Source organism: Rhamphochromis sp. 'chilingali', assembly GCF_963969265.1.
Source record: "Rhamphochromis sp. 'chilingali' genome assembly, chromosome: 2".
Classification (NCBI taxonomy): Eukaryota; Metazoa; Chordata; class Actinopteri; order Cichliformes; family Cichlidae; genus Rhamphochromis; species Rhamphochromis sp. 'chilingali'.
In genome coordinates, this window is record NC_137930.1 from 42,175,620 (window position 1) to 42,200,152 (window position 24,533).

Consider the following 24,533-nt stretch of genomic DNA (forward strand, 5'->3'; position numbering starts at 1 on the left):
GTAAATACAGGGCCAGTATTGCCAATATCAATACTTTTACCGTATAAAGGCAGTTTATCTAGGGGAGAGCAGTGAGTCATAATTTATGAGACAAATCATCTTCAATTTGCAAATATGTTGAACACATTTTAATAACTACTAAACCCCTCTGATTTTCACAATAATTAGTAAATACAACTGTTACGACCCAGCTCAAGGCCGCAACATAAAAAAGGAGACGAATACCAGAGTGTAAATAGGAAGAGGTTTTAATCTTACAATGGCATCACAGGCTGGCTAAAATGGCTGGTGCCACCCAGGCACGGCTAGTGAGGCGTCTGAAAGCCTGCCTCAGGTATGCTTTGATCAACACCTGATTAGGTGTGGCCAATTAGCACCAGCTGAACACACTGAGCCAGATTAAAGGCTGCAGAGGGACGTAACACTTCCTCCCTCCAACCGGTACCTCTAGGACCCCTAAACAAATTAAAAGCCCCTCTGAAGCCTTCAGGTACTTGACCCCTCCCCCCCCCCAAAAAAAAAAAACCAAACAAACAACCAACCTGAAAGAAAAAAAAACTAGCAAAAGCAGTGTTCACATTATAGTTGGCATCCTTAGGCATGGATGCCCCTGCATGAGGATTTGAAGTTGCCACACTGAAAACACACAAAAAGTAACATGTGACCAACACAAAGGAGCACCACAGTCAAACCCAAAATGATTACTTGATCTGCTACAACGCAAAACCAAAAGTACCAACAAATAATCACAACCGAGTGATCTGTTGTCTCCACCACACAAATGGTCACATACAAGTGGCCCTACCCATATGGAAAAGATATATATAAATCTTATAAAGTTTGTATCTGTCTTGCGTGAAACTTGTATGAAAAGCATACAAGAGTGAAAACAGATATAAGATCCCTTGAAAAATTATATAATGAAACTTGTATGTTTTGGATACTTCCTAAAACAATACATGAAAGTAATGAGAAAGTGGCCACTTTCATGAGTAATCACATATAAGTTTTTACTATTTCTTTTCCATATGGGTATACCACAACAAGTTACTTTAAACTCCAAAGTTCAGTAAAGCAAGCATGCTAGTGACCAACCACAAACTGAGAGCTATGGCCACACAACGATCACATCAAGGGTGGCTCAGCACCCCTCAGTGTTATTGCCATCACCTGGCCAACAACACTCACAAGTGATCCAACAAAAGTAGCCATATTCCCCACAACACTAAAGGTCACCACACAAAACACTCACCACACAACGATCTCATTAGCATCCATCAACAGTGACATATGCACACATGGTGTACACACAATGCCAACTTTAAAACAGCCTACCTGCCTCAGCTACAAGACCATAATAATGAATGGTCTCAAACCTCCTACCAAGTTTGGTGCCACTGGTTTACTATGTGCAACTCCCAGCCTAAAATGCTAAAAACAATAAAACCCTAACTTTACCTACCTAGTCTTCAGTGGTGTACCAAGCTCGAGGCAACTTTAAACGCAAAGGGCAGCACAGCCACCCAGCTGAAACCCACTTACTAAATGGACGTTGCTCAATCACAGTGAACACCATCACTCACCCACTAGAAAGCAATACAAAAAACTGATATTCAGTCTCCACAAAAATATCCATACAATCCCAGACCAGCATCATGAAGCCATATACGTAGTAGATTTTGTAGGCCCAGAAAGATGTGAAGGCACTTTATATATATCATGTATTTTGAAACCCGGTATTTTGGAGACCTGGACTATAAATGTGTCTGTCTCTAAAGCATTCTTTGGGTTAGCTTCTGTTATTTAAATGTGTCATGGGCTAAAAAAAAAGAAGTTTAACCTGTTAGTCAACAAAAAAAAGTTCAGACATTTTTTATAGTGTATGTTTGAGGTAATGTTTTTCATTTCCAAAAAAAAAAAAAAAAAAAGAAAAAAAAAAAATATATATATATATATATATATATATATATATATATATATATATATATATATATATATATATATATATATATATATATATATATATTATTAATGTTGAACCATTCAGTAGTACTACACACAGATCGTAGAGGATAAACATTGATTGATTAATCCACTATTGATATTTGGAAAGAGCTTGCAATACTTTTGGAACGAACGAATAGGCTTGCTGACAGTGCTTGTACGTGCGCAGCTGCCCTTCGAGGACTTGTCGGTCCTCCATGCAAATGCCGGTTATGGCAGATTACCAGTCCAGTCATGTCGACGTGGTATGTCTCGCTGAAAAACAAGACAAAAAAACCCATAGAGGGTAGAGGAGAGTAGACTGGCTGCTCAACAACCAGAAAACAAGGTGTTCCGATTGTTTACGATACAACTGATTTATGTATACATGTCTAAAACTACAGGTGACATCCGGGGGCGGATCTACAGTGGTGGTATGGGGTAGCATGTGCCACCCTAAAATAATTTCTTGCCACCCCTAGTCCCACCCTAGTTTTGCAAATGACATCGTTGTTTATAAGCTAGTATTAACACTTTGAGCTACAATTAACACTGAATGTAAATTCTAAAAGTGAATATATTGCATTGTGTTAACCCCTCTCACCCATTAAAAAATGGTTCATCTCATAGCGTGGAACAGCTTTATTTTTTGTTGTCAGTAGCAACCCACTATGATTGTGCCGAGCTCATCTGTGTTTTAGATTTCAACACAGTCTGGAAATGGAATAAAGGTGAGTGTTATTAACTCTCTGGGGTCGACATGACCAATGTAAGCTGACACAGCAACAAGCTGCAGCCAACTTGTGTTGAAAGTTCGGACTTCAAACTCTATATACCAGTTTTCAGTTTTTATTGATATGCCATTAAAATCAGAGTTATGATCAAAAAAACATATGTGATAATTTTTTATGAATACTGTCGTTACATTTATTGTGGGGAAAAAGCATTTAAAATGGCATTTTCAAGGACAGTGCAAAAATAAACCAAGAAAAACAGTGCCTCTCATTTCCTATTGGTAGAAAAATGTCGACCAATCAAAAAAAATTATATGGCAACACCTGACATTTGTTTGTTTAGGATGCAGGGAAAATTTTGGCAGTGATTGCGGAGAGATCAACAGTGAGTTTGAGACGAGAGAGATTTGTGATGTTTAGTTTGTTTGGAGTGTATTGTTAGTGTGTAGTGTGGTCGTTTGTTTTGGTTTCTCCAGAATAATGAGATTACTAGTGAATGTCACAGTTGCTGCTAAAATGTCACAAAAGGCAGATTGTAATGCAATCACTGTCTCCAAGTGGGATACACCTGTATCTCTGTCCTTGGTTGGCTGGCTGTAGCTCAGGTGGTAGTGCAGGTCAGCTACTAACCAGGAGGTTGGTGGTTCGATCCCAGGCTGGCAGACTGCTCCAGTCTGCATGCCAAATATCCTTGGGCAAGATGCTAACCACATGTTGCTCTCTGATGCATCCAGGAGTGTAAATGTGTATGAATGTTAGATAGTGAGCACTAACAACTTAAATGAGTTGGGTGAATGAATTAGTTGTATAAAGTGCTTTGAGTGCTCAGAGTAGAGAAGCGCTATATAAGAACCAGTCCATTTACCTCCTGTTGTCAGGGAAGCAGGGTTTAGGCCAGGGAATTTCTCCTCTGTCTTGTGGCGAACAAACTTTTTTTTGGAGTGGCACAAATAATTTTTGCGGCATCTTATTGTCAAACCTAATTGTTCTGTAATTTTAGTTTTAGTAGTTCATTAGTTTTAAATGGTTATACAAAAAATGCCAGAGGCATTGGCTGCATTTTTAGGTAAATAGTTGTGTATAACTTTATTGTTTACAAAATTTGTAAAGTTTGTTAAATGTATATTTGCATTTCAAATTATGAAAATTATTCACTAAACATGTTTGTGGTTTTTCCCTACTGGGATGTTTTTTGTGTGATTTTAGATCAACTATGTTAATACAGTACGTCAATGAAAAAATAAGTCTAAATTTAGACACATGAGGTTGTGCTATGTTTAAGTAAAAGTTTATTTATATAGCACATTACATAGACAGACGTCATAAAGTGCTTCACAAGAGAGGTAACAAAAACCCAACACAATCATAAAAGCCCTGGTCTAATTATGAACTTTTTGAAATAAAAATGTCTTTAGCTGTGAAACGTGTGTACTTACTGCATTTGATGTATTTTAACCATGGATTATGTATATTACAGAATGTAAACCCTGCATCTGTATTAAGAAATGCCTTTGATTTGGCAACTCCATTTGATATCCGTGCCACCCTCATGTCACTCTAAGAAAATTTCTCTAGATCCACCGCCGTCCACCGCTGGTAACATATCTCTTGCTCACTAAAACCTTAAATGCGTGTGCAGCAAGTGCCTGATGCCTCACGAGTACAGATCACATCTCATGCCCACATGGGGTTTTGAGGTAAATTTCACACTGCCAGCTTTGCACAGATCCACAAATGTAACCTGCGTCCATGTCCCTGTGTAAAACTCTTCTCTGTACTCCTCAATTTTTAAAAAAAGAAACAAAACAACTGACAGTTCTAAACAAACCAAACAGCCCATAACCCCTCTACTAGAAAATTAATAGTATTAGCAATTATCAAATCAAAATCAAATCAAATCAAATCAAATCACTTTTATTGTCACATCACATGTGCAGGTACATTGGTACAGTACATGTGAGTGAAATTCTTGTGTGCGAGCTTCACAAGCAACAGAGTTGTGCAAAATACAATAATGTAAACAAGCAAAATACAAGAATGGCTACATCTGAAACTAATAAATATATGTACAATATATAATAGTATATGCATTTCTGGATGTGAATACTAAATGTTTTTCTACGTGTGTGTGTGTGTGTGTGTGTGTGTGTGTGTGTGTGTGTGTGTGTGTGTGTGTGTGTGTGTACACATATTTTACAAATTAAATAGAGTAAACAATAAATAAAATATATAAAAAAAATATAGATGCTACACAGAGGCCTGTTGTGAAAAATCAGGCATTCTCTGATAATAAATTGACTGGTTCTTATATAGCACTTTTCTACTCCACTTTTCTACTCCGAGCACTAAAAGCAATTCGAACAAACTGCCTCATTCACCCATTTATACGCAGAACTTTTTTCTACATAAGTACTTTCTATCTAATATTCAAACACATACTTGGATGGACGTATCAGAGATAACTTGGGGTTAGTATCTAGATACTAGAGACAGGTAAACTGGAGCAGGCACTGAATCCTGATTAGTAGTTGAACTGCTCAACCTCCCGAGTTAGAGCCACAATTAGCTTAATGACTAATCCTGAATACTTCAGGATGTAGCAGCAAATTATTTAAAACATATATAAACCTTCATAGGCTACTGTGTAATGCCTAATTGTTAAAACTATGTTTTCTGGTAGATGGGCGACAAGCTGTTCTGTTTATATTTAAAAAAAAGGAACGCTTCATTAAAAAAAAAAATGCAGAAGAACAGTGAAAGGCCAGATGTCCCAGTTTTACACTGGGAATTGAACGCGGCTTATATTTGTGGATTTGTGCGAAGCTGGCAGTGCTTCCAAACCCCACGTGGGCGTGAGACGTGACTTGTGCGTATCAGGCGATTGGTGCACACTCATTTAAGGTTTTTTTAAGAGAGCGAGATGGATGTTACGTGAAGCTTTAGAAGTTTGCATGCAAAGAAGAGTTTTTAAGAGAACTTTTAAACTGAACTTAATAAGTTATGTGTAAATAATCACTATTTATCCAGGTTTTAATGAACGCATTCATAAAATAGGTTTACATGTTATTAAATTGCTTCGTATTTGTGGATGCACGCATTTGTGAGTCCTCAAAATCTGCACAAAAATAATATTTGTAATTTTTACCCATGTTAGCTTACATATCTTACGCACGTACGCATTCGTAACACTAACGGTCATACCCTGTAGGACCTCTACCTCTGCTGGTTTCATTACGTTAGATTATATTACGTATCACATTGCATGTAGGTACGTACGGTAGAATGTTGTCATCTTACGTGAGGTTTTACTTTTTACTTTTATTTTGAAATAGTGACCGGAAGTAGCTTGGTTCAGCCTGTGCGCGTGCGAAGTAGTGTCTGCGTAAAGTTGAACGTCTTCTCACCTCCACTGTTTTCGGTGAATAGTCACCAAATTTCATCGCCTGGACCCGTTGTGGTGTAGAGAAAGCAGTCAGTAAGGTGGGTTCGGGTAGCTGCAGCACGTCTAGCCCATTATCGAGCGCTTGAAATGTTAAGCGTTTTGAACAGAACTGACTCATGTGGTAACAGACTGTCGATTAAAGCCACACTGCTAGCTAAAATCAACGCTGAGGTCCACTTATACGTTTACTGATTTTACTGCTGTGTCTGTGTTGTTAGATTTTTGACAATGATTGTTTGGTGTTGTGTGGTGTTCAACAAGCTTATCGATCACAAAGTAGTGCAATGTACTTCATATGCCGTGGTAATTAAGGCTCACTTAACAGAAGCATCCAATTTTGTTATTCTTACGTTTTCCGGAGCATTTCTAAAGTGTCTGGCAAATGCACTGAGGTGTTGTTTAGCCTTACTCTGACTTGGGCATGGCCCATGGGAAATGGCAGTTACATCAAAAATAATACAGAATAAAGCAGAATAATAGTACAGGACAAAACATGCATTTTAATCGTTTTAAAGTGTTGTGAAGTATATTCATTTTAATTGTTTACCAACCTTTTGCCTTAATGTAGAGTCCTCACAACAATAAGGCACTGAAGCCCAAGATTCAATGGAGAGTTACAAGAGATAACAAAACGCAGTCTGGTAACAATATTAAATGTGGTTTGTTCCACTGAGTGGTAAAAAAAAAAAAAGATATGGTTGTACACGGAAATTTTTTTTTTAAAGTTTCCCATGTACACATTATTTTTTTATGTTTAAATACTACTAGTATTTTAATTTGTATTACTTAATATTTGTATTTATTTCATTTTTATTCTGACAGTCTTATTGAATATTGTTAAAAATAAATTTTTTTCAAATTGATTTTCTAGGTCATTATTTTAATTTTTCATGGGACAAGACAACAGGGTGATATTAAGGTGGGCAGACTTAAGCAGGTGAGGTACTGGAAACTAGAACAGGATATTTTCCCAGAGGACACAGAGATAAGAGTTATTTAAATAATCATTGACTAACTGACTAATCACAAAAAAACTAGCAGACTAGTCAACTACCAAAATCATTTTTAGCTGCAGCCCTACTGGTGAGACGCCATTTCCTCTCATGCTTAGGAGTACTCTGGTTTAAGGTGCGTGTTTGTGAGTTACACCAGGGAGTCAAGTACTTCTGATGTGAGGGTTTCTTTTTTAGAGGAGCTACAATATCTAGAGTTGAATGCAGTGAAGAAGTAAAAATAATAACAAGATAATCAACCTCTGTGGGAGTAGCTTCAGGTAGCTGCTCTACAATTTTTTCCGCATTGAAGGCATTGAAGAAGATATCAGTGGATTAATTATATCCTTAAACTTAGTTACAGCGCATTCAGAAAGACATCTGCTGTGATGTAATCTATTCCATTGTGGTGTAATTAGAGCTGGGCGATATGAGATTTTTTCATATCACGATATGTTTTTTTCATTTCAGGCGATAACGATATCTATCACGATATAAGCCAAATAACTATATTTGTAAGATTTAAATGTGCCGTTGCTCACAAGTAAAATGTGAAATAATCAGCAGCTTGTTTTTATTTAAATATTTATTTCCCATAATAAGTTCAACAGGGTAGATGTACTTAAGGAACATGAGACTTTTTCAGATAAATAAAGGCAAATATTGCAAACTACACAAAAGGCAGCCGCTAAAGCGTTTAAGTTTCAAAATAGAACAAACGAAACAGACTAAATTGTCAATTCCACTTAGAAACAAAATATTAATTCTAAAAATAAATCTTAGTTTGTTTTACAGAAGAACAGACAAAATTGACTAACTTTTGTCAATATCAAATAAACTGAGAACTAAAAGGAAATTCTCAATCTCTCCTTGTTGTATAGCTGAGCTTTTCAAACAGTTTTAACAGTTACTTTAGTCTGACAAAAGCCGAATGACGAATTAGCGCTTCCAGTCAGACACTGAGGCTACGTCCACACGTACACGGGTATTTTTGAAAACGGAGATTTTCCGTTTTCGTTTTAAAAAATAATCCCGTCCACACATAAAGGCAGAAATGAAGGAAAACGCTGCTATGAACATGTCAAAGCAGCAGGTGGCGCTAGATTCCTAACCGTGCAGAAATGTTGGCCAATCAGAAGTCTAGAAGCCTCGGTGGGAAAAAGTAAACAAAGCTGGGGCATAGAAGCAGAACCGAGTCGTATGTGTGGAGGGACAGTAACTGTGTGTATATGTAAGCATTTAAACACTGCAGAGAGTAGAATTAACAGTAACAGTATTGTAGAAATTCATTTCACCGAAACAATAACGTGGCGCACAGTGTGACGCATTCACCAGTTTATTGTATTTCCAGACTTGCTTTCGGCACATTTACAGTGCACGCTACTCTGTTTTTTGTCAGACTTGAAATAGCCAAAATACCTTCACACTACGGAACTTCTATGGCTCTTCCGTTCGACAATCTCTCCGGCGTTGGAACCATTATCTGTTTTCTCTTCGGTCACGCTCGGTTGATTTTTCTAGTCGGCACACTCATTTCCTCCATTACGCGCTGGCTCCATTACCCACTGGCTGCTTCCCAAACAAACACACGTGCGGCTTGGCACTTGTGCTGTACGTAACAAGTCACGCGACGTGACGCTGTGGCTGTGATTGGTTCGGCTCTGCGCTACTTGATTTGGATTGGCTGACCTTTTTTTTTTTTTTTTTTTTTAAGAGGACAAGAGCGGCGAGGTCTATCGCGATAGCTTAATTTCTCTATCGAGTAAAAGTTATATCGCGATACATATCGTTATCGTTCTATCGCCCAGCTCTAGGTGTAATCCATTATTGTAAATGTAAATGTTAGTAGGAAATGGATTGACAAAAGAGGGTTTTCAGGAAATAGTGTTAAATGATCAGTTTCTATGCCAAATGTCAGAACAAGATCTAGAGTGTGTCTAAAATAATGGGTGGGTTCTTTTGCATTTTGAATCAAGCCAGTTGACTAATGAAAGGTTAAATGCCGTGTTGAAGCTGTCATTTCCAGTATGTACATGGATGTAGGGCTGCCACAAATGATTATTTTGATAGTCGACTAGTCACCGATTATTTTTGTGATTAGTCAACCAATCAGATCATGCATCCATTGGATGTAAAACATACAGCCTATTGCACCAGCATGCGTCTGCTCTTATTTAACTATCATTAGCTTACAACTTGAAGTGTTTAAGGTATGTGCTAACTAAAAATAAAGACAAAATAATAGTTTATTAAACTTTTAATGAAATTTGTAGATTGTCTCGGTGGAGTTTAATAAACTCAGCCGTCTGCTCCTTGCTCCCTCAAATATAACAGGACAAATTCTCGACCATCTCACATTTCTGTTTAATCAGAAAACGTTAGGGCTGCTCAATTAATCGAATTTTAATCACGATTACGATCTGAGCTTTCAACGATCATTAAAAATGACTGAGCCGATTATTAGCACCTCCCTCGTGCTTTACTCTTGCGAGGTGGCAAATCGAGCGCACCTCTCTGCGTTTCGAACACGTGTCACATCAATTAAGAGTATCTGAGGAGAGCTAAGCAGACGTTATTTGGAGAGGATAATGGCTGCTAAAGAAAGAATGCCGTTGGTTGAAAAGCGAGGTAAAACTACTTCAGTGGTGTGGAAACATTATGGGTTCGCGGAGTCCGATGTGGATCAAGTCGATATAGTGTGTAAACTTTGCTACGGTGTTGTAGCTGCACCACAGGGCAACACTACAAATTTATTCAATCATTTGAAGACCGCTCACAAAGTGACATACGATCAAACAATGAAGGAGCATAGAGAAAAACCCTCAACAACACATGCTTCATCCTCACAGACCTCCATTCACGCTACCATGTACAACGCGACTAAATATCCCACCAGCTCCCAGAGACACAAGGAGATAACAAACACGGTAACGTTTTTCCTCGCCAAAGACCAATGCTCAATTAACACAGTGGACACCCCCGGCTTTAAGAAACTAATCAACACTTTGGACAAATGGTATAACTTGCCATCTCGTCACTATTTTAGTCGAGTGGCGATTCCCGCTTTATATGACGAGTGTCATGATGGTGTCGCAAAGGAAGTCCCTACAGCCCAATATTTTGCCACCACAACGGACTTGTGGTCAAGCCGCACCATGGAGCCGTATTTGAGCCTCACGGTACATTTCATTGACATGGATTTCAACATGAAAACGAAATGTCTCCAGACATCCTTTTTCCCAGAAGACCACACAGGACAGAACATAGCTGCAGGTCTGAAACAAGCACTGGCTACGTGGGATCTGGAGGAGAGTAAACTCGTCTGTATAACCACAGACAACGCTGCAAATGTCATACTGGCTGCAGAACTGAATGGCTGGATGAGGCTCCAGTGCTTTGGGCACAGATTACATTTGGCCATAGGTGAGTAGGCCTAATTCCTACTGAATATGATGCATAATGTGATTTTCTTTCAATAAGTATACAACATAATGCTTCGAATGAATATAATAAATAAAAAACAATTTAAATTCAGAGATACTTTTATTCATTCTCACAGTCAAACACATTTTCTATGAATTATACAAACACATAAATAAGCTACCATCACTTTTTCTTATTCATTCACACTCAAGGAAATGACAGTCATCATCCTGATAATGCTTGTTTATATTTTTTATGTTCTTATAGAAAGAGCCAAGAAAGATCACAGGATTGAGCGTGCAGTGGGGGTCTGCAAAAAAGTGGTCAGCACCTTTTCATTCAGTTGGAAAAAAAAGAGAGAGCTGAAAAAGGCACAGATAGACCTCAAACTGCCAGACCACTCCTTAAAGACTGAATGTCCAACCAGATGGGGATCTAGGCAGGCCATGGTTTCCAGAGTCCTTGAGCAGCAGAAGGTCATTGCCCATGTCCTCTCCCAAGACAAAGGAACCAGGCACCTCATCCCCTCATGGCAGGACATTGATGTCCTTGAGGCCATCAACAAGACCTTGGGACCTCTGGTTGAATTCACTGATGCACTTTCTGAAGAGAAATATGTGAGTGTGTCTTTAATAAAACCAACACTCCACCTATTTAACAACTCAGTCTTGGCTGAGCAAGATGATGACACAGACCTCTCAAAATGCATCAAGAGGAGAATACTGGAGTACCTAAATGAAAAGTATGGTGACTCACCAACACAAGAGTTGCTTGACATGGCCACTGTCCTGGACCCAAGGTTCAAACTGAGATACAGTGGGGCAAAAAAGTATTTAGTCAGCCACCGATTGTGCAAGTTCCCCCACCTAAAATGATGACAGAGGTCAGTAATTTGCACCAGAGGTACGCTTCAACTGTGAGAGACAGAATGTGAAAAAAGAAATCCATGAATCCACATGGTAGGATTTGTAAAGAATTTATTCGTAAATCAGAGTGGAAAATAAGTATTTGGTCAATAACAAAAATACAACTCAATACTTTGTAACATAACCTTTGTTGGCAATAACAGAGGTCAAACGTTTACTATAGGTCTTTACCAGGTTTGCACACACAGTAGCTGGTATTTTGGCCCATTCCTCCATGCAGATCTTCTCGAGAGCAGTGATGTTTTGGGGCTGTCGCCGAGCAACACGGACTTTCAACTCCCGCCACAGATTTTCTATGGGGTTGAGGTCTGGAGACTGGCTAGGCCACTCCAGGACTTTCAAATGCTTCTTACGGAGCCACTCCTTTGTCTCCCGGGCGGTGTGTTTTGGATCATTGTCATGTTGGAAGACCCAGCCTCGTTTCATCTTCAAAGTTCTCACTGATGGAAGGAGGTTTTGGCTCAAAATCTCACGATACATGGCCCCATTCATTCTGTCCTTAACACGGATCAGTCGTCCTGTCCCCTTGGCAGAAAAACAGCCCCATAGCATGATGTTTCCACCCCCATGCTTCACAGTAGGTATGGTGTTCTTGGGATGCAACTCAGTATTCGTCTTCCTCCAAACACGACGAGTTGAGTTTATACCAAAAAGTTCTACTTTGGTTTCATCTGACCACATGACATTCTCCCAATCCTCTGCTGTATCATCCATGTGCTCTCTGGCAAACTTCAGACGGGCCTGGACATGCACTGGCTTCAGCAGCGGAACACGTCTGGCACTGCGGGATTTGATTCCCTGCCGTTGTAGTGTGTTACTGATGGTGACCTTTGTTACTTTGGTCCCAGCTCTCTGCAGGTCATTCACCAGGTCCCCCCGTGTGGTTCTGGGATCTTTGCTCACCGTTCTCATGATCATTTTGACCCCACGGGATGAGATCTTGCGTGGAGCCCCAGATCGAGGGAGATTATCAGTGGTCTTGTATGTCTTCCATTTTCTGATGATTGCTCCCACAGTTGATTTTTTCACACCAAGCTGCTTGCCTATTGTAGATTCACTCTTCCCAGTCTGGTGCAGGTCTACAATACTTTTCCTGGTGTCCTTCGAAAGCTCTTTGGTCTTGGCCATGGCGGAGTTTGGAGTCTGACTGTTTGAGGCTGTGGACAGGTGTCTTTTATACAGATGATGAGTTCAAACAGGTGCCATTCATACAGGTAGGGGACAGAAAAGCTTCTTACAGAAGACATTACAGGTCTGTGAGAGCCAGAGATTTTCCTTGTTTGAGGTGACCAAATACTTATTTTTCACCCTGATTTACGAATAAATTCTTTACAAATCCTACCATGTGAATTCATGGATTTTTTTTCACATTCTGTCTCTCACAGTTGAAGTGTACCTCTGGTGCAAATTACTGACCTCTGTCATCATTTTAAGTGGGGGAACTTGCACAATCGGTGGCTGATTTTTTGCCCCACTGTATGTAAGTGAGGTCAGCCAAGAGACAATAAAAGCCAGACTGACAATGGAAATGAAGTCCATCATGGTATTTATAAAGATACTAAACATATATCTATCCATCTATCTATCCATCTATCTATCATTATTTATAGTAATTATTTAAGGATTGTATTTTAGAATGCCAAACCCGAGACAGATAAAACTGGTTCCTCATTCTGTGTTGCTGTCATTTTATATTTGTCCCATTAAAGGAGGCTATAGTGATGGGGACACCCGTTGGTAACACGGAGGTTGCTGATAATGGTGCATAAAACCAAAAGAAGAGGAAAAAGGGCCTAAGCAGCTTCTTTAAGGCCCCTCACAGCACAGCTCCAGGTGCAGAACATGTTCTTCAACTGGACCAGGCCATAGCTTTTGAGCTTCAGGCCTACCTCCAGGCAGGGACCCTGGACACAGAGGAAGACCCACTGGGGTGGTGGAAGCTATCACAGAACCTCTTCCCACGACTCTCCATCCTGGCAAAGAAATATCTTTGCATCCCAGCCACAAGTGCCTCATCAGAAAGGGTCTTTAGCACTGGTGGAAATGTTGTCAACTGCCTGCGTGCATCCCTGAAGCCTGATCATGTCAATAGGCTGGTGTTTTTGGCTAAAAACCTTTGAAAGGTTGCAGGAACCATGTTTTGTTGAGCCATTTTGAGATTGTATGGGACTCGGGCCTACTAGTTTTTATTTATTTCTTATAAAAGGTACTACTTTCAGTGTTTAATTTTATTTTTGTTCAGGCAGCAACTTTAGTTGACATACCTCAATGTCAGTTTGATGCAATTGTGCATTGTGTGGCTACACAGCTTGCCTTGATGTTTGGTTATTTGTATGCATAAATATTATGCAGTAGTTTGAAGTTCACTAAACATTAATGTTTACATCTTTTTATTTATTTTTTATATTGCAAACATTTGGACGGTTATCAGAATTTGCACATTGTTTTATATTATTTTTTGACAATCTTTAAAGCAATTATTCAATGCATTGTTATTGTTAAATAAATATCGTGAAATAATCGTGATCTCAATTTCATTGAAAATAATGGTGATTATCATTTTTGCCATAATCGAGCAGCCCTAGAAAACGTCAGAGCACTTTTGTAAATATGTGATGTCTTGATAAATCGAGCAGATATTTGAAGTTTACACAGCTACCTTCTTGCCTGAAAATATCTTAAAAGTTTATTTTGTGACTCAGAAAGAGAAATATTAAAACTAAGTAGCTGCCATCATCGTTGGAAACTGGGGGTCCAGTCCCTGGCTATCGAGGCTGGGTATCGGAACATTATCTCGCTGGTGGGGGAAGGAATCTGGGCCCTTTCTCAATTCTAAGTACGGAAGTATGTACTCGCGTTCTCGGCGAGACCGGACTTGCCTGGACCGCACGGGAGTACGGACTTGCCGAGAACGCGAGCACGGACTCGTGATTTGTACAACTGGAACACCAGCGTACATGATGATGTCACAGGTCCGGAGTTTTTACTGCTGTCCCCTCTTAATTTAACTGTGAGTAATATGTTATGAAGCTTAACTTTAATCACAGACAAACCGATTTACTCAGGAACAAATAAAACACTGAAATAAACCAAACATTAACATTTAGAAGTGATCTAAGTTACTTATATATCATGTTTAACCTCAGTAGCGAAATCTCTATTAATAAAAATAGTGTACATGTATGTCTTAATAAAAACAAGCAGGTGAGATGTTAGAACGCCTTTATTTTTATTTTAGTACAATAGACAGCTGCTGGGGTTTGGGGTTTGTTTAACCTGAGTAGCGAAAAGACCGCGGGGGGGTTGAAAACAATGTGCCGGGAGTCCGCTGTTCTCGCCGGCTCTAATGATCCTCGACCTCGCTGTTTTCTTTGGAGCTGGCAGGTCACAGACGTCTCCGAAAACGTCGGAGCGCGTTTGGAAATATATGATATCTTGATAAATCGAGCAAATATTTGAAGTTTACACAGCTACATTCTCGCTTGAAAATAACTTAAAAGTTTATTTTGTGACGCAGAAAGAGTAATATTTAAAAGTTTTCAACCCCGCTCGTCCGCCATTGCTGCGTTTGAGTTTTGGACGAATATTTAGTTGTACCAAGTCCACACAAGTCCCCACCGATGCATGCTCGATAAAACGGGCGGAGCGAGAACACATCCGGGACTTTTTTGCGTTCTCGGCTTGATGCGTACTTTGAATTGGAACAGTACTTGGTCTCCGACTGATGACGTATCACGAATACGCACAAGTACGCATATTGAGACAGGGCCCTGTACTAGTGCATGAGATTGAGAGATACTGGCTAGATATAGTCGGGCTCACCTCGACCCGTGGCTTGGGCTTGGGAACTATTGTAATGGGCTCTGTTTCAGTCTGCCCTCGGTGAGAGGCAACCCCAGAATATCCATGGGTGGGTATTCTTGTATTCCATCAATTTGCTACCAGTACACTGAGGTTCTCATTGTGCATGAGAGGGTTGCTCCACTTACCCAAACGGAACACTGACTGTCATTTGAGTTTATGTGCCAAAGAACAGTTTAAAATACCCAGCGTTCTTGGAGTCACTTGGTGGGGCGTTTGAGGGTGCTCCACCTGCTGACACCCTTGTCCTACTGGGAGACTTCAACAATGACTTAGGCAACAACCTAAAATTATACTCAAAACAGAAAAACAAGAAAAACAACTGATGTTAAATGATGCCTTTAAGCCTACAAGGGTCCATTCTACAATTGTTTGTTGAATATAAACACCATTTCATGCTGATATTGCACTTCCTTTGTTTTTCAGATATCCAAATTTAAAATATCGGTATCTAAAATAAAAAGGTGGCATCGTGCCATCCTCAGTTCCAACTAGTGACAATAGTGACGATTAGTCATATGAACGACTAGTCACACACATCTCTAGTTCAAACACAACGGTCCATAAGTACATGTGGCACCAAAACACCCCAGATTGCAGGTCAGGTCAGGTAGATCAGATTGTAAGGGAGGATGCACCCATACATATAGAAAGTGTTTGATGGGAATGCCTGGCAGCTGAAACAAAAGCTCGGGTGTGGAAGGAGTTTGGTGAGGCCATAGAACAAGAGTACTTGCTCAGAGAATTATTTGATTGCTGGGGTTTTTGTCTGTATTATTGTAGGGTCTTTACCTTATCATAATAATGATAAAGTAACAATAATCACTTTGAGGTATTTGGTGTTATATAAATAAAACTGAAGTGAGTATTATCAATAATAATAAAGTATTGTAGTTGTTAAAAATAATTTAAATGTTATAACATGTTAATATGATTCCTGGTCTGGAAGAACAGCTTCCTTGTGAGCTCATGTCACTTCTCTCCCAGCAGCAAATTTTTTGACCTTTCAGCCACACTCTCCCTAGCCTCGTCACAGGTTGCCCTTTCTATTTCTGTTTCTCTTCTTTTAATTCAGGCAGGAGGAGGTGAAGTCATGTTCCGAATCCTCCATCATCAAGGTAAGGGAATGTGCACCAGTCTCAGGGCCCAGCGGCGCTATGAGCACCACAGGGCCATCATGGCTATACGTCGCGAGGATGTCAATCCCTGGGAGAGGAGGGCGCCACTGGCACCACGACATGTCAAAGAACTCACAAATGCTGGCGTAAAAGTCCTGGTACAGCCATCCAACCGCAGAGCTATTCACGAGAAGGTGAGAGAAGGAATACTTTGTTTAATTTTCACTTCTTCAGGTGGTGTTGTTTTGATTTTCAGATCTATGAAGGTAGTATTTAATATCTTGACGCATGCTCGATCATACAAGTAAGGAAATCCCAAAAAGTTGATTCTGTTCATCTGAACATAACGTCTTCAGTGGGAGAAACGTTTCGTTACTCATCCAAGTGACTCCTTGAGTCTCAGCTGAATGCAGGTTTCCCCAACGTTATAAACAGTACCTTTGCATAATGACTGAAATTAGCACCACTGACGATCAATGACCTTTGAGGTGAGGTTCTTGATCATTAATATCAATAATAATATCAATAATATAAAGAGGGTTTACCTTTAAGACCCATTGTCTGTATAATCAACTCGGTCACCTATAACATCTCAAAGTTTCTGGCTTTGATCCTCAAGCTGTTGGTAAGCAGCTCTGAACACCATGCAGAACACTTTTGATTTTGTTGAGAAGATGAGAGCTGTCATTATGCAGGCAGATGGTTTCATTTGATGTTCACCGACCAAGTACGTTTGCTCTTGGAACTATGTCTTCATTCCACATATTTCACATTCAAGGATCACTACTACAGGCAGAAACATGAGTGTGCCATGGGCTCCCTAGTTTTAACTATTGTGGCCAACTTGTACATGGAAGAAATGGAACAGAGTGCTCTGTTATCCTACCCTGAAACGCCACCAAGTCATTGGTTCAGGTATGTGGATCACACCTGGGTGAAAATCAAATCTCAGGACGTACCACAATTCACGGATCACATTAACTCAGTGGACCAACACATCAAATTCACCAGGGAGGATATGAAAAGTGGCAGGTTAGCCTTCTTAGACTGTAAGATTTCCATCAGTAATGAGGGACATTTAAAAGTTGATGTGTACCGTAAACCAAAAAGCTTTTAAGTATTTAAGGTTTGACTCTCATCATCCACTGGAGCACAAACTGGGCATCATCAGGAAGCTACAACACAGAGTGAACACCATCCCCACAGACACAGCGGCCAGGGAAGCAGAAGAACAGCACATCAAGAAGGCCCTGAGTAAATGTGGTTATCCCAGCTGGACATTTGTCAAAGCTGGGAAGGCGCCAAAAGAAAGCTCCAGCCGATCCAGGAGAGAAGGACAACTGCTGCCTAAGCGAAAAACCCGTAGTGATCCTTTATGTGTCAGGAGTATCGGAACAGCTGTGACATGTTTTCTCTAAACGCCACATTTCTGTGACTTTCAAACCCCAAAACACGCTGCGGCAAAAATTCGTCCATCCCAAGTATCGGGTCCCCTGACACAGACAGAGTAATATAGTGTACTCTGTTAAGTGCCAGGAGGATTGCCAGGATTTATACATCGGGGAAACCAAACAACCTCTAGCAAAGCGGATGGCACAACAGCGAAGAGCTAACTCATCAGACCGCAGTCTGTTTACACCTACAGGCCAGTGGACACTCTTTCAATGATGAGGATGTACACATCCTGGACTGGGAGGAACGCTGGTTTGAGCGCGGAGTCAAGGAGGCCATTTACATGAAAAAGGAAAGACCATCTCTGAATCAAGGAGGGGGGCCTAAGGCCACAATGCTGTTATTGCAGCCATTCCCCAACTCTCTGTGAATTGTACTCATGGCAGTGACCATAGATTAATGGTTTTTGAGCAGTGGTTGTTGATCAGTGGTCATGACAATTTGCATAGTAATGATCAAGCTGACCTCACAGCTCATTATTTGTCAGTGGTTCTAGTTTCAGTCATTGTGCAAATGTACTGTTTATAAGGATTGGGAAACCTGCAGTCAGCTAAGACTGAAGAAGTCACTCGGGGGAGTGATGAAATGTTTCTTCCACTAAAAATGCTACGTCCAGATTAACAGAATCAATTTTTTTGGATAGTATTTAGCGATTTTACATTTGGTGACTTTTAGGCATCTTTGCTTCCTCTAAAAACATATTGTACCTATAAAATGTATAGCTTATGGGACTAAAAATACAGACAAACTTGAAGACACATTAAAAACATTTTGTAAGCCATAACATTTAGACCGTACTTTCTTTCAGTACTATATGAAGGCAGGGGCTATCATTCAGGAGAACATTTCAGATGCATCACTGATAATTGGAGTGAAGAGGCCGCCGGAGGAGAAGATCATTCCCAAGAAGACGTACGCTTTTTTCTCACACACCATTAAAGCTCAGGAAGCCAACATGGGGCTCTTGGATGACGTACTGAAAAAGGTAAGCCCTAAAATACCCTGCAGTGGTCCTGCTTTTCAGTCAGTTTATTTATGTTTCCAGTTAGGGGTGGGCGATATATCGAATATACTTGATGGTATCACGAGTTTTTCCAAATATGATGGTTAAAATGGCTTTATCGTAACCATCAAGTATAAATTGCCATGGCAATATTAAGCTGTCTGCATTTAATTCGCTGAGTTTTTTTTCTCAGCGAATTACATCATTAATCCCCCCTCCTAACCGGAAAGTTTTCTACCTGACACACTGCACTGAGCATGTGTGTTTATTAGGGGTGCAACGATACACAAAATTCACGGTTCGGTACTTTGGTGTCACGGTTCGATATTTTTTTCGATACAAAAAAAATGTTCATACCTTTTTAATTTGTCATTTATTAAATTTTCACGGCACATTCCGCACCACATCTGTTCGTTCATCATTTGTTTGAAGCCAGCTCACCTCCTGCAACTACTTTTCCGAGAATACGTGCTTCTTTCGACTACTCCGCCTAGGCTGCACTGTCGAGCGCAGATTCACTGAGCGCTCAACACAAACAGCATCGTCAGAAGGAAAGTTGATAAAATAAATTAAAAAATGTTGTATTGTTCGATGCATATGCGTACCGAACCGAAAGCACTGTATCGAACGGTTCAATATCGATACGAGTATCGTTGCACCCCTAGTGTTTATATACTACCAGGTGGGGAAAAACATGGCGACAGCAGGAGTTTTAGATGAGTGAGATAATGAGACTCTCTGTCGTTTAGATTTCACAACAGTGTCGAACAAAATGTGGTAATTTGCAAAACATCCTCTAAAAATATTGCCGCAAAAGGTAGCAGCACCACAAATGTATTCCACCAGCTGAAAAGTCATCCACTGCAAAATGAAGCCTGTTTTAAACTCTGCATGTCAGCGTCTCCCCACACACCAAAGAAAACGTTAAATGAACCAGCTGTGACACCTGCGACTGTTCTTGGTCACTCTGTTTTAGTCACTGTCTAGGCTTATGTTTCTGTAATTTGAGGTGATCACATTTTTTATAATAACCTTATAGGTTAGAAGCACAAAAGAGAACCTTTTTAATTTAACTGTTTTGTTTTGTCTCATGAATTCTTGCTTGCTGTAAATTTTTGTTGCTATGATCTTTTGTTTGTTAAAGGTCTAGTGTTGACCACAGAGAGACTTACTGTGACAGTATTGTCATCTGTAAAAAAAACAAAAAAACCTCTGTGTGCAACTGATGGTTAAAACATGATTTTTTTTATTCAAAGTAGAAAAAAATATTGAGTGGTCGATTTGAATGAGTATACCAGTGCAATTTTAGGCACTATATGATTGAAAATAACATTTGTTTTTGGAGGCTATTTAAACATATTGTGATATAGATTGTGATATAGCCAAAAACATTGTGATATTATGTTTTCCTCATATTGCCCAGCCCTGTTTCCAGTATACAACTGTAAATGATGCAGGGAAAGTCTGTATTTATCTGAGGTACAAGAAGTTCCTCCCAAGCATTCTTTGGTGTCTTTTCTCTTCTTTTGCTAGCCTTGAAATAACTTTTTTTAAACGGTATGAGTTTTTCTTTTTTTAAGTAATATGCTTAGTCAAAGACAAAGGTGGGCAGTGTGGTGGTCAGCACTTTTTCCTTACAGCAAGAAGATCCTAGGTTCAAGAACTCAACAGCGTGAGGGTTTAAGGCAGGATTTAGATGTACGTGTTGCTTCAACACTTGACAGTGGTTGCACCTGTCATTTGGGGTTGTCTTTGTTAAAAGGACTATTATAAGCAACAACAAAAAATGTAATGCAAGCTAACTGTGCTCTGATCACCAAACTAGCTGCTGGTTACAAACTTTATTCATGTACAACAGACTGATTATTCATTGCAGTGATTGGCTGTTTTGTTTTGGGAGCAAAATTCCACAAGCAGTTATGTTGCTCTCTGTGAATATTTTAATAACCTAAATCGATTAATTGAGATGTTGCTGCTTGAGTAGCTGAACTCTTCTCAAGTTTCAGTTCAAGCACTGTAGACAAAGTGAAGCAATTCTATGATCACTCTTCACAAGGTCAATGACAGGCATGAGTGTTGAAACCTGAAACCAAGACTCGCCTGACACACATTTTCCATTTTCCAGCATGTGTTTTATTTTTGTTGTGATTCAATCCCAACAGCAGTAGAGACCTGCAGGTTCTCCTCTCTCTCTCACTCACTCACACACACACACACACACACACACACACACACACACACACACACACACACACACACACACACACACACACACACACACACACACACACACGTGATGTGATCAATTTTTGGGATAAAAAGCCAACACCTTTAATTTCAGTCCTTTCAATCACCTGCTCAGACTGTCAGGGCTCTGTGTGCGGGCTGGTGGAGATGTGGATCCAAGTGCATGACTCTGAGACGGAGATATAACTGAAAACCACAGCTTTATTGCTGGCACCAACAAAAAAGAAACCAAACATGAAAACACTAACTGGAACACACAGGCAGGATCTGAGGGTACGACGCGACACCGACCACGGGAAAACACAGGGCTTACACAGGGTAATGATGAGGGAATGGACAACAGGAGGGAGACACAACTGGGAGAGATCAGGGCTGATGAGACAGGGGGAACAAAGCTGCACACACTAACATAAGACAAAGACTTTCACAATAAAACAGGAAACATGAATCACTACTCAAAACCCAAGCAAATCATAATTCAGAGAAAAACCAAACATAAGAACTAATCTCTTAACAAGAATAACTGAAACAGAGATTATAATAATAATCAACAAAGCACCAGAGAAACATAAAGAACCCATCATTCAAAAAATAAACCAAAACATAATAAACTCAAAATGCTGGGTCGAATCGCCCCAGAACTGTGACACAGACAGTTTAAATGTTAATGAAAACAAGCTTGTTAACTGCTTCCAGCAATGACTGTTTTCATTTTTTGACACATTAACACCAAAACTGGATTAAGATCAAGTTAAAACCAAAGCTGTCATAGTTCACAAGCTTTACGTCTGTTAAGTTTTTCATGAACTTGCTGTAGCCTGACAGCAGCGGTCCTCTCTCAGTAGAGAGTCGCATCTCACAGTATGTGAGGGTAAGACTGAAATAAAACCTTGATTATTCTTTATATCTCCTGGGTTCTCCTTGGGTCTAAACATCATTGTAAATGGCCTGTATTTATATAGCGCTTTACTAGTCCCTAAGGACCCCAAAGCGCTTTACATATCCAGTCATTCACCCATTCACACACACATTCACACACTGGTGATGGCAAGCTACATTGTCATCAGACAGTGAGCATGACAGTCTGTGCTGATTTCTGCTCATCTTCCTGTTTTTTTTTTTTTTTTTATGGGCAGACACTTCTGTAGAGATTTACCATTAGAATGCAAAAATTGCACATGTAGCCAAATGGTTGACTTCACCCTTATGATGTCTACAACCATCCATGTTGCACAATGTAATCACTGCTTAAAGGGGGACATGGATTTGCATGATTTGATTCGTTAATATAGAATATAAATAAAATCTGTTACTCTGTATTATTATAGATTAAGTTGTCATATTTAAATGAAGTGGTATATAAAGTAATGAAAATTATTTAGTATAAGTATAGAAGGACCAGTGAAACTATACAAAAGGAATAATTGATGGAACCATGAATTCGGCTCTTTACTGAAAAAGGAGATTGTTTCCTGAAGGAGAATGTTTGGCTGTCAGTTTGTGCCCTGAAACTCAAGGACACTTGGGCTATGCAGCAGGTCAATGATCCAAAACACACCAGCAAGTCTACCTCTGAATGGATCAAAGAATACAAAATCAAAGTTTTGGAGTGTCCTAATCAATGTAGGATTGAGTTACTATTTGTTTCATTTAATTGTATTAAGTTAAATTAGATTTAACGCGGTTTGACAGGGTGAAACAATCTTAGTCACAAGTCCAAACAATGACAATAAAAGATCCATTGGTTATGACTTATTAGATTTGGAAAGGTGGGAGGACAAGAAATTGGGATCACTATCAGGAGACTGATCAAGGATTATAAAATTGGATTAAATAAAGACATTGCTTCACGGAGCCACTGAGTGTGGTACAGGGCACTGTTTTCCAGAAGAAGAGTAGGTGTTGTGTTGCCAATAATAAGGTGAATTTATTAATAAAGAAAACAATAATAAGATAAATGGTAAGAACTCCAATTGACTAATCGATATATGAGAAAGGTAACGTAAAACTTGACATTTATTGAAGCTATTGATTTTAAGTATAAAAAATTGATAGACAGCTTTAGATAGGTGAATCCTGAAATTGTATAAAGAGAGGTGGGTGTGAATCGAGGTTTACATTCCAACACTTGTTCAGGCTAATTCCCAGCTCTCTCTCCCATGCAGATTTAACATTGGATGGTGAGGAATAAACAGATGAAAGGAGTCTACCATATATCTGAGAGAGAAATTACTTTTGATGGGGATCGGAGCATAGGAGTTTTTCCCACAGGTGTTGGGGAGTTTAAAATGATTGGTATTCACTTTGAAAAATCTAAAAACAAAATACACTAAAATGCAAAATAAATAATAAAGACATTGTTAAGTCTAATTGTTGAATGTTGCCATTGTGTTTCTTAAATTTGTACAGTCTTAGTTTAAGCAGTAGGATCAAAGCCATCCCTTTGATCCTGACCACCTTTCCAGCCACTCTGTGCTGGGGGAGGTTTTATTGTAGATACATCCTATCTGAAAGATCTGTTTCTTTTGATGTAAACTCCCTGGGTTTATGACCCTTTGGTCAGCAGGAGGTAACACACACACACACACACACACACACACACACACACACACACACACACACACACACACACACACACACACACACACACACACTTACATACAGTGCCTTGTCTATGTAACCAAAGGGGGGTTGCAAGGGGAGGTGCTTTGTAAACTATTGTTTGAAGATTGTCAATAAAAGGCAGCGAGAGGAGGCCACCATTGGGGTCATTGTCGTGCTGGACACAGACGAGGCCTCCCTTGCGCAAGTAATGGATCGATCGACTGTCTTGTTTTCTTCATGATGAATAAGTCTCTAGAATTAGCGGGGTTTGTGGAAACACAGACCCAACAGACATAAATAAAGAAAACCCATAAATGACTATGTGTCCAAACTTCTCAACAAATAATGAAAACTGATTCAGATTTCTAGCTGTTGCTACTAGGGATAGGTATTGATAAGATTTTCACGATTCCGATTCCATTTTCGATTCTGTTTAACGATTCGATTCTTTATCGATTCTCTTATCGATTCTTTTTAAAAAAGGAGAACACTAAGGTCGATTAGCTTAGAACTTTGTTTTATATCTTCTCTTTGAACAAGATAGAAATTTAGGAGTAACATGGCCTTACAAACCCAGCAGTGAGATCTTAAGAGATCCACAGCCTACGGCTTTTCAATGGGGTGTCACAGGGTCCCCAGGAAAAAAATTGTAAATGTAAAATAAACATTCTTCTGTAGCAATAACAAAGTATAACATAAATTATTCTGTAGCAATTACACAAGAATATCCAGTAATGTCCCTGCCTAC

At 39.6% G+C, this 24,533-nt stretch overlaps 2 protein-coding genes across 2 annotated transcripts in view; both read left to right on the forward strand.

Annotated features, from left to right (window-relative positions):
* Nucleotides 1–6,061: 6,061 nt before the first annotated feature.
* Nucleotides 6,062–24,533, forward strand: part of aass (aminoadipate-semialdehyde synthase) — a 100,027-nt gene continuing 81,555 nt past the window's right edge. Inside the window, exons 1-3 of the mRNA XM_080874085.1 lie at nt 6,062–6,197; nt 16,437–16,673; nt 18,740–18,916. Of these exons, the coding sequence (XP_080730211.1) occupies nt 16,455–16,673; nt 18,740–18,916 (396 nt within the window). The 5' untranslated portion in view covers nt 6,062–6,197; nt 16,437–16,454. The remainder of the gene's footprint in view (nt 6,198–16,436; nt 16,674–18,739; nt 18,917–24,533) is intronic.
* On the forward strand, nt 6,204–13,979 carry LOC308391491 (E3 SUMO-protein ligase ZBED1-like). The gene is made up of 3 exons (XM_080874086.1): nt 6,204–10,574; nt 10,842–11,191; nt 13,210–13,979. Exons 1-3 carry the CDS (start codon nt 9,740–9,742, stop codon nt 13,267–13,269), a joined length of 1,245 nt encoding a protein of 414 aa, XP_080730212.1. The 5' UTR covers nt 6,204–9,739; the 3' UTR covers nt 13,270–13,979.